This window comes from Myotis yumanensis, unplaced genomic scaffold (genome assembly GCF_028538775.1).
Source record: "Myotis yumanensis isolate MYYU_CA2020_CCGP unplaced genomic scaffold, mMyoYum1.0.hap1 SCAF_3, whole genome shotgun sequence".
Lineage (NCBI taxonomy): Eukaryota > Metazoa > Chordata > Mammalia > Chiroptera > Vespertilionidae > Myotis > Myotis yumanensis.
Window position 1 is genome coordinate 147,048,838 of NW_027223754.1, and position 12,857 is coordinate 147,061,694.

A 12,857-nucleotide genomic window follows, 5' to 3' on the forward strand; every position below is an offset into this window, starting at 1 on the left:
AAATCAGATAAATGGGAAAAATAGCCAGTGGTTTTAGATTCTCTATACTGATTACTAAAATAAGTTGTTAAAAATGAGAATACAAATAATGAAGGAAATAGATCTGCATTGGATCAGGAGAGTTTGTTCCACTGGAGGAAGCTTAGATGAATGGAATTCATTCCCTACCCCATGAATCCCAAGATGTGCATACTTCTTGGCAACCCTACTCAGTGGATGAGAAAGGGATATGTAGGGAGAATAAAAATCTTGTCAAAGTCCTAGAATTTAAACCTGAATCATCTTACTCCTCTTCATTATGTCACCCTACCACATTCATTAATGTCTGTCTTTGGCTTTTTCAAGTTTACTGAACCTCAAGTTCCTTAACAACAAAATGCAAATAAGTAACACCAACCTTCAAGGATTTCCTGAGAACTAAATGAGATGAAACATGTAGAGATCATAAACAAGGCATAAAGCACCATGAAGTTTATTTTTAAAACTCAGGACCATCAACTTGCAGCCTAAGTTATATCAGGTTGAAAAGGAATAAGGCTGAGAATTCAAAAGGATTTGTGACTCTAGTTTAAAAATATAGAGACTTGCCTTCAAGCTGGCAGGCACCTGGTAAATAGTCATCAAAGAAAAAAAAAAAAAGAACTCCCATTTTTTTTTTTTTTGGCAATAGGTTGTGCTTTCCCCCGCCCCATAGGTTGTGCTCCCCCCGCCCCCAATAGGTTTTTAATGATTTCTAAGAGGAAGGACAAGAGAAATAGAAACATCAATGATGAGAGAGAATCATTGATTGGCTGCATGTGCCCTGACTGGGAATCAAACTGTGACCTTCTGGTTCATAGGTCAACATTCAACCACTGAGCTACTGTGACTGGGCAAAACTCTCATTCTTAATGCTATAACTTGTGTATGGTGCTTACTGAAGCCACTTGCTCTCCATGCTTCTGGACCCAGCATTAGCGCCACACAGATATACAGCATGCACTAGAGGTGGATGCTGCTGATACCTTTTCAGTACCTGGATTTTTTTCCCCCTCCTTGTTGAAAAAGCTAAGATAAGCTATATTTTTTTCCAGCAATTAAAATAATGATATCCCTTGTTACTTAAATGTACAAATTTCAGCTCACTCATAAATTGAAGCCATTGGTAACAAAGTCTTTCTTGTCTATAAAATTAACTAGCCCCTCTGCATCTCTGGTTTGTTCCCACAGAGAGTCGGCCACAGGGCTTCCACTAAGCTTTTTGCTTTGGTCATACCCATTAAAACCAGGACACTGGGGTCACTGGAGCCGTGGTTTATTGACATTTGCTAATACCAACCGTTTTATGATTCCCTGGTCCACCGTGTAGCAAATGTGTTTTCACTTAAGGAGCAAGGTAAGCTCACATTGATTTTACCATGTGGCGTTAGCTTTTATTCCAAACACCAGGAGACTGGAGTAAATTCCAGAAACAACTGGGGTGTAATGGGGAGGCTTACCCACCCGCACTGGAGGCTTCTACTGCAATACCGGCGATCTATTGTTTGCTGGATTTCCATAATCTGAATAGAACTGATGGTTGTATCAATCCCTGGGTTGAGAAGAAATAGAGAAAAGCAGGTAAACTCTTCTGCAGAGGAAAGGAGTTCTGTGCTTCAGCCCCGTGTCCACATTTCAGAATGCAAAGCAAGCGTTCCCGGGATCAATGGATTTCGCTTGTATTCAGATAGAAGAAGGAGGAAGAGAAGGAAAGGGAGAAGGCGTTTTTGTTGTTGTTATAGTACATTTTAAGAAAACTAACAAACCTCAGCTTCCAATAGACAGCCTCATCCTATCCAAAAGCATTTCCGGACCCTGGAAGCCCTAATAAATTGAAATTTGTTGAAAATGCTTTTAAAAAATGAGAAAACAGAAAACAAACTAAAAGAGAGTGATAAAAAATAGAAGATGGCAGGAAGTCCAAATAAATTATTAAAGTCCATGGAGATCAACCACACCTGCCTAGTAATGAGCCACCATTTCTAATGCTCCCTTAATGGTTAGGCTGGCTGCCATTATACAAGTGTAATGCGATGGGTGTTTATGGCAGGGTGCAGCCTTTGTCCTGTTCCTCTCTCTAGTAACTACAGCTTGTAGTCCCTCTGTCTGGCCCCGCAAGTCACTTAAATTTAAACTTACAGTCACTTCCCCAGTCGGGGCTGGTTAGCACTTCCCCTGCCAGGAATGATGCCCTTCTGTCTTCTGAAAAGGAAAAAAGTCTGTCAGTCTTTTTCTTTTTAAAAATTTTTAAAATTGATTTTTAGAAAGAGAAGAAGGTGGAGAGAGGGAAACATCAGTTTGATCGGCTGCCCCCTACCAAGGACTGAGTCCACAACCCAGGCATGTGCCCTGACCAGGAATCAAACCGGCAACCTTTTGGTGCACAGGACAATAGCCAACCAACTGAGCCACACCAATCCGGGCAAGATGAGAAAAAATCCAGTGTATGATACAGCTTGTCTCTGTCAATTGAATGTTTCCCCACCCTTTCTCTCTCCCATCTTTCAACCCATCACATCCCTATCACATTTCTTACAGTAGATTCTCACTGTTCTTCAAGAAGTTATCTGCTTTGAGCTAAACTGTGTACCTAATATTCTCATGTGTGAAATCCTAAGCCCGCTAGTACCTCACGATGTGACTGTATTTGTAGGTAGGGCCTTTAAAGATGTAATTAAGTTAAAATGAGGCTGTGGGTGAGACCTAATCCAAGTTGAGATTAGGCCAAAGAGTGTGCATAGAGGAAAGACTTTGTAAGGGCGTGAGAGGAAGCGGCCCTCTGTGAGCCAAGAGAGGGGCTGCCAGGAGAAACCAGGCCTTTTAACACCTTGATCTTGAACTGTTAGCCTCTACAACTCTGAGAAACTATACTTCTGCTGTTTAAGTTGCTTGGTCATGACAGTCCTAGCAGACTAAGACACCTCCCCAGATTAGATCATTGAAGCTCATAGCTCCCTCCTTTCTAATGCCATAGCATTTGTTACTGAGTCTTCTATGTGGTGATCAATCAGTGGTATATCTGTCACTATACCAAAGGGCATGTTATCGCTATTATTATTTAAATTTTCATGTATTTTTGTCCTTTCTCCACAACTCCACAGTAGGGAACCTCTGTTAACATTCTTTTTTGTTGTTGTTAACCCTCATCCAAAGACATTTTTCCATTGGTTTTTAGAGAGAGTGGAAGGGATGGGGAGAGATAGAGAAATATTGACGTTGACACATTGAATTGGTTGTTTCTCGCCCACACCTGACCAGGGTCGGGGATCGAGCCTGCAACTGAGGTACGTGCCCTTGGCTGGAATCAAACCTGGGGCCCTTCAGTCCACGGGGCCAATGCTCTAACCACTTAGCAGACTGGCTAGCGCTACATTATTTGAGTCCTCTGTATCTCCTGCATAACGTGATCCACACAGGAATAAATTGAGCTGAAGGTAAGGACTGAGTTGTGGCCAACTGAGGAGCAGAATCAGATCCTGGTGCGGAGCCAGAAGTTGCCTGTGAAAAAGGAAGCTGAAGAAGTGGTTAGGATCCATCAGAGCCAAAAAGGCCTTTCAAGTGCAATTTTGAAAAGGCAACCATTCAGATGGTTGTTGTTAAAACTATGAGGGAAAATATAATTTTTAAAGTGAATAGTGAAAACAATCATTTAATGGGTTGTTAAATACATAAACCTACCAAAAGAATTCAAACAATTTTGCAGCATGCATTTTTTTTAAAATTTGAAGATTCTTTCCAAGTCTCTGGCTCACAGAGGGTCGCTTTTATTGCATTCCTTCGTTTGTATTAAACAACATAATTTCATATTTTTCAAAAAATTTTTGGACAAAACACAAAGACATTGACCTCATTTAACAAGAGATACAAGTTCATAAATTATATGCTGCTTTCATGGGCAGAAAAGAAGAGGGATTATGTAAAACAAGTTTCTGTGTGGAATTTCAGGATAAAAAGCAAAAGTGACTGTGGGCAATTCTTGGGGGCAATCACGCCTAAGTCCCTCTGTCCTGATTAGTGCTTCCCACACTAGGCGTAGGGGCTGCTTTACTTGTCGTTCACCTAACTGTGAGCTTCTGGAAGACTGCATCTTGATCGCTGTTGTATCCCACCTAAGGCAAGACCAGGCTCAACTGCAGGAGCTCAGTAAATATTTGTGGAAGGATGAAGGAAGAGAGGTGGGGAGTGAAGAGATGAAAGAAGGTCAAATACCCTCTAGAAAAATGTGTCCTCTTACACACTCAACAGGGAGAACCCAGGGGATGGTGTAAAGCAGCGGTTCTCAACCTGTGCGTTGTGACCCCTTTGGGGGTCGAACAACCCTTTCACAGGGGTCGCCTAAGACCATCGGAAAACACATAATATAATTACAGATTGTTTTTTGTGATTAATCACTATGCTTTAATTATGTTCAATTTGTAACAATGAAATTGGGGGTCACCACAACATGAGGAACTGTATTAAAGGGTCGCTGCATTAGGAAGGTTGAGAGCCACTGGTGTAGAGGGATAGAGGGATGCTGGAAGTGGACGTGGGATGTTGATCCCCTTCATTTTATTAGCAATAGGAGTGAGACAGAACTTAAAGGCAAGGCAAGTACCCTTAGCATCCGCCCCAACATGATGCTTTCCATGAAGAAATGATCTTGATATATGAGGACTTTCTAGAAAACTGAATATCTATTTCCCTTCAGATATAAATATATGTGCTATCTAAAAAGGGCTCCAGACTGCTTGGATTCCAGCTATTCCAATAATAATTTTCAAGCACATGTCTCCTGCTATAAGTTTTACTTGCGATGGCTTCCATAGAAGGCTGTGAATTTACAAGGCAAATGAGGCATAAAGAGGAGGGAAACCAGAATTCTCCTTCCTTCTGTTCTCTTCCCTTACCTTTTGTTCCACTTTCCTGCTGAATTTGCAGGAAAGGGGCTCATTATAAATTCTATCAATAGAGCTACAGAGTTGCCGCACTTCCACAGGAGGAGTTTTCAGGTTCCTGAAGACTGGAACCCAATGATAGGATTTACTATCTGATAACAGTATTCTTTTTTCACAGTAATAAAAAGGTGAAGGTGAGGAGAGATCATCCTGCAGATTTAGAATTACAAAAATGGCTTTTGAAAAGCAGGATTGGAAATAACAAATTTTAAATCTCCTGAAAACACCTCCAATTTGTCACTTCTCTGAGGCAAAATTATTCAATTCTGAAAGGGTAGTTATTGAAAAACCATAAATTTTCCTGTTGTCATACAGGAGTGGCTCTCATTTTACAAATGCATTCCAGCAATATTCACTTTAAACTTAATATACATTCCCAGTGGTTGTCATTGTAACGTTGAAGATATATTTCATAGTTGGTGGATAAGATCTCGCAATAAGCTAAATTAGAAACTTCTGGAGAGGAGAGGTTTACCGAAGCGTATCCTGTTGTGGTAGAATGTGCGTATTGCACTACTTGTACAACTGGGCTGATGGCTGAGCTCCAGTACAGCATCTTGGATAGCTCTTCCTTTCCTGATTGAACCAGACTCAGGCCAAGAAAAAGTCAATGAGCCCAACCAATCAATGACTGGGTCCTTTAACACAGAGAACCATTTTCTTTGGGCAATTTGCTCTTCTTAGAGTTCTGGTCTCCAAAACAAATAAGTATGAATTCCAGATGCCTTTTTGCCTTGTGAGATATAAAAAAATGTACTTACCAAATCTCTATAAATCTGTAGAATTCCATAAATTCTCCCCTCTCCCCTCAATCCCCTGCCACAGGCTCTTTGCTTTTTTAACATCCAACTTTGCTGTCTACTTAAATCTTTATTGGTTCCACAGAATAAAATCTGGGCCATTATATTTGTGGTAGGCGGTTAGACAAACATGAGCAGAGCAAGGGCCACAGGCCAGGTACTGAAGGTCACCAGGTTGGAAAGCCCCGGGTGAAACAGAGGCCTCACCCCAGGGTGACCTTTCCTCCCTTAGCGTATCTCTGGCCATGCTGTTTGGACCCTCCACTGACCTTTCTGTTATGCCCAGACTTCAAGATTCCCAAGAAACCACATCAGGGAGCCAGCCAATCCAATGCAAAAGCATAAGAATTTGTATTTCAAGCTAGCTTGAGCTCTCCATCCACCAGACTCACCGACACCACGGCAAACCGAGTGGCTGAGAGAGAGAACCCCGCCTAGAGACCGGTTATATAGGGGGGGGTCGGAGTAAGGGGAGGAGAAAGGACTGTGCTCTGCCGATTGGCCAGGCGCAAGTCGATGTCTTGTTCCTGGATGTGGCTAGCAGAGTCTTAGACTTCCAGGAAGAAGCCCCTTGCCAAACACGTGGCCAAGGTAAGATGGAGGACGTAGCCCTTACCCTGGGGCAAGATGGAGGGCCTAGCCCTCGCCCTTTCACTTTCCTCCCTGGCACTGTTGCTAGTCATGCAGGTTAGATCCTCTCCTTAGAAGGGGAACCAACGAGGGGGCTGGAGAATAGCCCTTAGGCATTAAGCCCCCAAGACAAGGAGGCTCTGACCCACATCAAATCCACCTAGGCCTCTGTTGTGCTTCAGCTCCAGGCCCAGAAAAACAGCGGAGGCTGACATCAGGACCAGCTTCATTGACCAATGACCTCCCCACCCCCCAGCCCCACCCCAACCAATCAGTGGAGACCATAGCCTGAAAGGATACACCTGGAAAGCTGATGAATAATATTCTATTGAGATTCTTCCCTGGGACTTCCCCTGAAATCCCCTCCCTAACAGCCCTTAGGACTATGGACCCAGTGTGCTCTTTCCCCCTTTCCCCATCCCCTCCCCCTCTTCTGTCCCCCAGGCGTGTTTTCCTTGCCTCTTTCCTTCTCCTAAGCTCCAAGGGCCCTTCTTTTTTTCTATAACTTGTTTCCTGAACCCATTTCTTCGATGGCTCACTTTTTCTACCTCTGTGACTTTCTCAGTAAACTTTCTCTTATGGTTTAAGTCTTGGCTCTGAATTCTTTCCTAGCCAGAAGCCAAGTACTGAGGTTGCTGAGTCAAGGTCCCGTCTGACTCCACCAGTGTAACCCCTGTTGCTGTTCTTGCCACTGCTAACAATATGCAGTTGGTTCCTCAGAGTAAAAGTTCAAAACACCCACTTCCCACTTCCTGAGTAGTCTTACCCAAACCTTTTATTAAATGGGGGGGAAGGGGACAACCTTTCTGAAAGACGTGGACACAATCAACTTAGGCTCAAAAGAACCACCATGGCTCGGGTTCAGCACAGCATCAAAATGCTGATTTTTGTTCACTTCTTTCACTAGTAGTTTTACTTTTCATGGAGGAAGCTTGTGAATGTGTCCTAGGAGCTCGGTCATCCCGCTGAACATTTTCCCAAGGTTTTTTTTTAACCTTTGAATTTCTTTCTTAAATTTATTTCTTAATTTTTAAGTGGTCTTCAATGCTTCAGAAACATCTGGTTGAAATGAATATTTGCCTCTCCTTTTCCTCTTTTGGATTTAGACACCCCCGTGATATATGGTTGCCTGAACAGAGAGAAAGCATGGATCAGCAGCAGAAGGGAGGTGTCTTTTCTCAGACCCCCAGAAATATCCCACACCACACACATCTCAATGGCTAAAGGCAAACTGGTGGGGAGGGTTGCTGAAAGGGCTTTCTAGGACCATAGAGTGAACACTTTCTGCATCTTCTAGAGTTGATCCCAGCTATGTGCACACACTGTGCTCAAATAAATGGAGGCAGAACGGGAAGGAACGCAAGACAGGGGGCCCAGATTCCCATTCTAACTTGATGGTAACTAACTGCAGAAGCTCAAGCAAGGCCCTCCTGGGCCTCTGTTTCATCAGCTGTAAAATAAATAGGTTGGTATAAGTCAGAGGTTCTCCTGGCCTGGGGACTTTTGGAATTTCGGGTGATTTTATATCGGGTGATATCTGTGTACTTGAAAAGTAACATCTCTGCCATAGATTGGTACTATTTTTCAAATGTCACTGTTAGATTAACAAAAAAATAAACTTGATTAACAACTTTTCCTGTGTATCAGGAACCCTGGTAAAACAGAACTCAACTTTCATTTTTAGCTAGAGAAGCTGATAGTTGTGCCTAAGAGGGCACAGCCAGGCTCCTTAGAGTAGCTCTTCTTTAGGAGTCTCTTCAGTGTCTCCCATAGTGAAGGAAATGTAAGATGAGTAGACGTTCATTGCCCCAGAGAAGAGAGCAAAAACCTTCAGAAGAAGATCTGGTTGCTACAGCAGTGAATTTGTTCACAAAGGTCAAGAAACCTTGAAGATGGAAGTTGAATCAGTCCATGACCTCTTCCTGTCCAAATCCATTATCAGTACTTCTCTCATAGGTGAGATGGTCTCTTCTGAGAACTGCTCCCAGAAAAGGGACACCAATTGTCCCCAAGGTGGACTCTAAGGTAAGGAAAGGATTCAGCAGCCACAACATGTGCTTTCACAATGGATGAAGGCTTCTTCAGGGGCGGGGAGGTGACAGCAATATATCTTTGCGTATTTAAAACTATTGGGAATATGATTGAAACAAATCCCTTTCTTCAAATTGAACCTTTATCCTCACCCTATAGTATTGCGTGTTTCCAACTTCAATCAGAAGCTGCTTTCATGAGAAAAATAGTGTAAGCATTGCCTTCTATAGGCGTGGAGGAAATTCTCTGTGCATAAACTTCCTCAACGGGGATAATAACTATGCCTATCTTTTAGGCTTGTGAGGATTAAACAATTTACTTATGTTGACCACTTATGACAATGCCTTATATATAGTAATACTTCACTATGTGAAGATGATGATGATCTGTAAATGTTATTTACTCAAGACTAAAATATGAAATAATATCAAAAGGGAAAAAAGTACATTGCCACCCCAAAACTTCAACCACTGACTATATTCTATGTGTCAGTTAATAGGGCTGCTCAAAAACATTTGGGTTCATCTTCTTCCAAATGTATGCTAGGTATGTACTTCCCCCGACTGTTCTGAAGTCAGACATGACCAATATCTCCTTTTGTTACCACAGTATCCTAATAAACTACATTAATACATATTTATTGCTATTATTAGCAGCATCATTATAATTTTAGACACTTAATATGTGTGTATAAAAGATTTCTAAAAACAACAGTAAATTAGCATTCATTTGGATGTATTGAATTTGATCTTACAGAGATAAGTACACTTTCAGTCCTTGTTCAAGTTTCCATATTTTTTTAACATAAAATTCTGTTACTTAAAAAGCATCTGTGTGTGTGTGTGTGTGTGTGTATCTAAGAGGAAAAAGATGCTCTGAAAGTGGAATGCCAATCTTGTGTTTTTTCACTAACTTAAGGATTGCATTGAACTCAGAGTTTCTAAAGCCTTTTACATTTGCCCTACTTGGTTTGGGCAGAGAGCCCAGACACTACATCATTTTTAAAATTTTAAGTGAGCCAAAAAGTTTTTAAGTGACCCATCCACATGTAATTGCTTCAGTTGTGCAACTATTACTATCTTTGTTGTCAACAGACAAATGAGACCCTTTTCCTTGGATCAACCAAAATTTCATTCCTGGGCAGGGAGTTCAATACATTCACCCACTGCTTAGCAACAGGGATATGTTCTGAGAGATGCGTCTTTAGGTGACTTCGTTATGTGAACATCACAGCGTGCACTTGCACAAACCAGATGGTACAGCCTCCTACACACCTAGGCTATCTGGCAGAGCCTATTGCTCCGAGGCCACAAGCCTGTACAGCGTGTGACTGTACAAAAGAACATGAGATTAGATCCAGCACAAGAGAAAATGATGCAATCAAGTGATGTATGAGGCTGCTGCCTGTGTAACATGGCATACTGTTTTACGGAAAACATTTTTTTCTAAGTAGGAAGAGTACACTCTAAAAGAATGGTAAAAAGTGTAGCATAGTAAATACATAAACCAGGAGCATAGTCATTTAACATCATATCAAGCATTACATGCTATACATAATTGGATGCGCTATACTTTTATATGGCGGGCAGGCAGTAGGTTTGTTTACACCAGCATCACCACAAACACGTGAGCAATGAGTTGCCCTATAACATTATCACATCACTAGGCAATAGGAATTTTTCAGCTCCATTATAATCTTATGGGACCACCATTGCATATGTGGTCACTGGTTGACTAGAACGCTGTTAGGCAGTGCATGACTTTATTATAAATGACTGCAAGATCGTTTCTTTGTGTTTTTAAAGATCTCACCACCCCAAATAGAAGAGTAGAACAATTATCTGAAACTATGAAGAGATTATTCATGTAAATATTGACAAGGAGATGGGGGTGGGGGGAAGCCCTGAGGTTCAAAGCTTTAGATGTTTCTCTTTGAACATCCTTTACCTGCCCATGACCTCTGATGAGGTTCCATTTCCTTGGACGGTCTTCGCACAGGACTGGAGAGGACGCTTCTTGTTCCCCAGATGGGGCAGCAGTAAATCTCCTGACACGGCAGGATCTCACAGAAAGTGATTTCTGGTATTTGGAATGAGGATTGTGTCGTTGCCAGAGATGTATTAGGTGCTGCACGGCATTGGGCAGAGGGGAGAGGAGCGACAAGGTTAACCTGACAGGCTAGTTCTTCTGTTGACAATTCCCAGGAAGCACAGGTTGGGTTTGAGGGTGAGGAATGTGAAGATCTTACCTGAGGAGGAAGAGGCTGCGGGTGGCAGGGCCGGCTCCTGGGAGCTTGTGATATTGCTGGGAAAGGATAATGAAACAGTTCATGAAAGGGGCCTTCAAAGACCCTTCTCCCCAAAGGAAAACAAGACTGGAACTCTCACCTCGCAGGGAGATTTGGGGCACGTCGGTCTTGATCTTTTAAGCTAAGTACGTAAAGGGAGACTATCGTCAAGGCACTGTTTAAAAAATAATAAAGAAAGTATTATGTGGCAGATTTGATTCCAGATATATCTCACCCAACCAGCTGGCCAGAGATGTTCTGTCACAGGCCACGCAGATGGGAGGGGTGGGGGAGGGCGGCCTGGTTGACAGCGAGCCATGGAAGCCGGTGGTTCTGCTTCTGTGCCCTGGTGAGAAAAGCCCAGGTCGTCCTGGAGCTCAGAGGCACCTAGGATAGTCCACGCTGACGGGTTTTTCCACAGGGCAGACCCCTGGCCCTGGCAAGCTGTCTCAGAAGCATCTGTCACTGGTGGAAGATTACAAGAGGAAGCATGTAAAGGGCTGGAGGCAGCCCTCTGCTCCTTGCAGGAAAAAGCCAGAGCAAAGTTCATATCCACCGGTGGAGGGTGTCCACACTGTAGTGTGTGGTGGTGGTGCGTGGGTGTGTCGGGGGATGGGGTGGGGGCTTGAAGGAGGCACAGGTTTAGTCAGTTGTGGATGCCAAACCCTTTGGCCAGTGCTGACACCTTCCAACTGCCTGTCTTTTCAGAGCACAATACACCAAATTGGACAGAGGAAGGAAAGACATACAGTAAAGCACCCATTTCCACACTCCATGGCTTCAAAATAATGAGTATGTCTTTTCCCCCTGGTGATCAGAACTGATACAGCCAAATGGGAGCTTTCCTTAAAGGTTCTGAGCTTAGGGGAGCTATCATTCCCAACAATGCTCACGCATCCAAACACTGAGCATTCTCCTCTTCGGGGGCATCTAGAACTCTCTTATGAAAGTCTGCTTGGTGACCTCACAATCCCACTGGGCTGGTCCAACACAGGGTGACCAAACTTGATCTCCTGCCAGTTCAACTTCACACCTGATTCTGCAGACTCAACTCATTATTTTGTTCCCCATCAAAGGTGGTGGATTTCCATCACTAAATATATACAAAGAACGTGCCACATGTCTGCATGCCACTCATGAAGCACGAACTCCCAGCGCGGTCTCAGTGGCAGCTGGTTACAGCCCAGCGGGCACGGCCCTGCCTGGGAAAGTGGTGCTGAGCCCACTGATGCCTCAGGCATTGGTTGTGTCCCTCTGGCGACTGCCTGCTGTGGTCCCGTCTCCCTTACTTTGTTCTCCCACAGCCCTCCTTTCCTGTCTGCCTGTGACTAATCCTAACTATTCTTTCTGATTTCTCTGACATCTGCTTCAATGCACGAGCCAGAGAACTTCCAGAATCTTAGAGTAACATGGCCATCTGCTCCTTTCTTTGGGGGCAAACTCTGGTTTTGACCCTTCTCAGTTAGTCCCCGGGTCAGAAATAGGATAACAAGCCTAATTCCACCCACTTGCCATCTTGGCGGTCAGCCATATTGGAATTCATACGCTCTAATGAGCACGTTTCAAAAGCAGCCTCTTTATGTCAGAGTTAGAGCTCCTGCAGCCTTTCCTTGGATTTTCATGGGAATATGGGAATCTAGAGAATGCTGAGTGTGTCCAAGGTGGTGCTCACACTCTCCTGAGCCGGGAATCTCAGCAGAAGACAAGAGCACTTAGGAGAGTGAGAAAAGGGGAATGGCTTCTAATGGAAATTCTCTGTCAAATATAATGGGGATGCTCCCACGATGGGCAGGAGCAAGGGAGAAGTTAAAATGGAAAGGGGAGACAAGCAGACGGAGACCCCACTGTCTTCTATAGCAGGAAGCTGCTTTAGATGAAAGGAGTGGAAGTATCCTGGCTCCATCCCTTACTTTTCCTCTGAGAATGACTGTTTCCCCTGAAATGAGCCCAGCAGCCGGTCCTTTCCCACGCTAACAAAGCATTTTTCAGGGGATAGATAAATGCCCCTTTCACCATGTGAATAGTTAGACTAAGAACAAGAAACCCTGGAGGACAGAGGCAAGATGACCAGGGCTCAGAATCCGAGGGGCATCACAGCAGCAGTGGGGATCTGGAGACCAGAGGCCAGAAGACTCCTGCATCCCGGTAGGGCGA

At 43.6% G+C, this 12,857-nt stretch overlaps 1 protein-coding gene across 1 annotated transcript in view; it reads right to left on the minus strand.

The window, feature by feature from the left end:
• The window catches only part of MYRFL (myelin regulatory factor like), a 106,891-nt gene that overhangs the window by 4,495 nt on the left and 89,539 nt on the right, over positions 1-12,857 (minus strand). Inside the window, exons 17-21 of the mRNA XM_070409744.1 lie at positions 10,804-10,878; positions 10,665-10,720; positions 10,364-10,543; positions 2,158-2,220; positions 1,483-1,570 (exon numbers count right to left, since the gene is read on the minus strand). Coding sequence (XP_070265845.1) covers positions 1,483-1,570; positions 2,158-2,220; positions 10,364-10,543; positions 10,665-10,720; positions 10,804-10,878 — 462 coding nt within the window. The remainder of the gene's footprint in view (positions 1-1,482; positions 1,571-2,157; positions 2,221-10,363; positions 10,544-10,664; positions 10,721-10,803; positions 10,879-12,857) is intronic.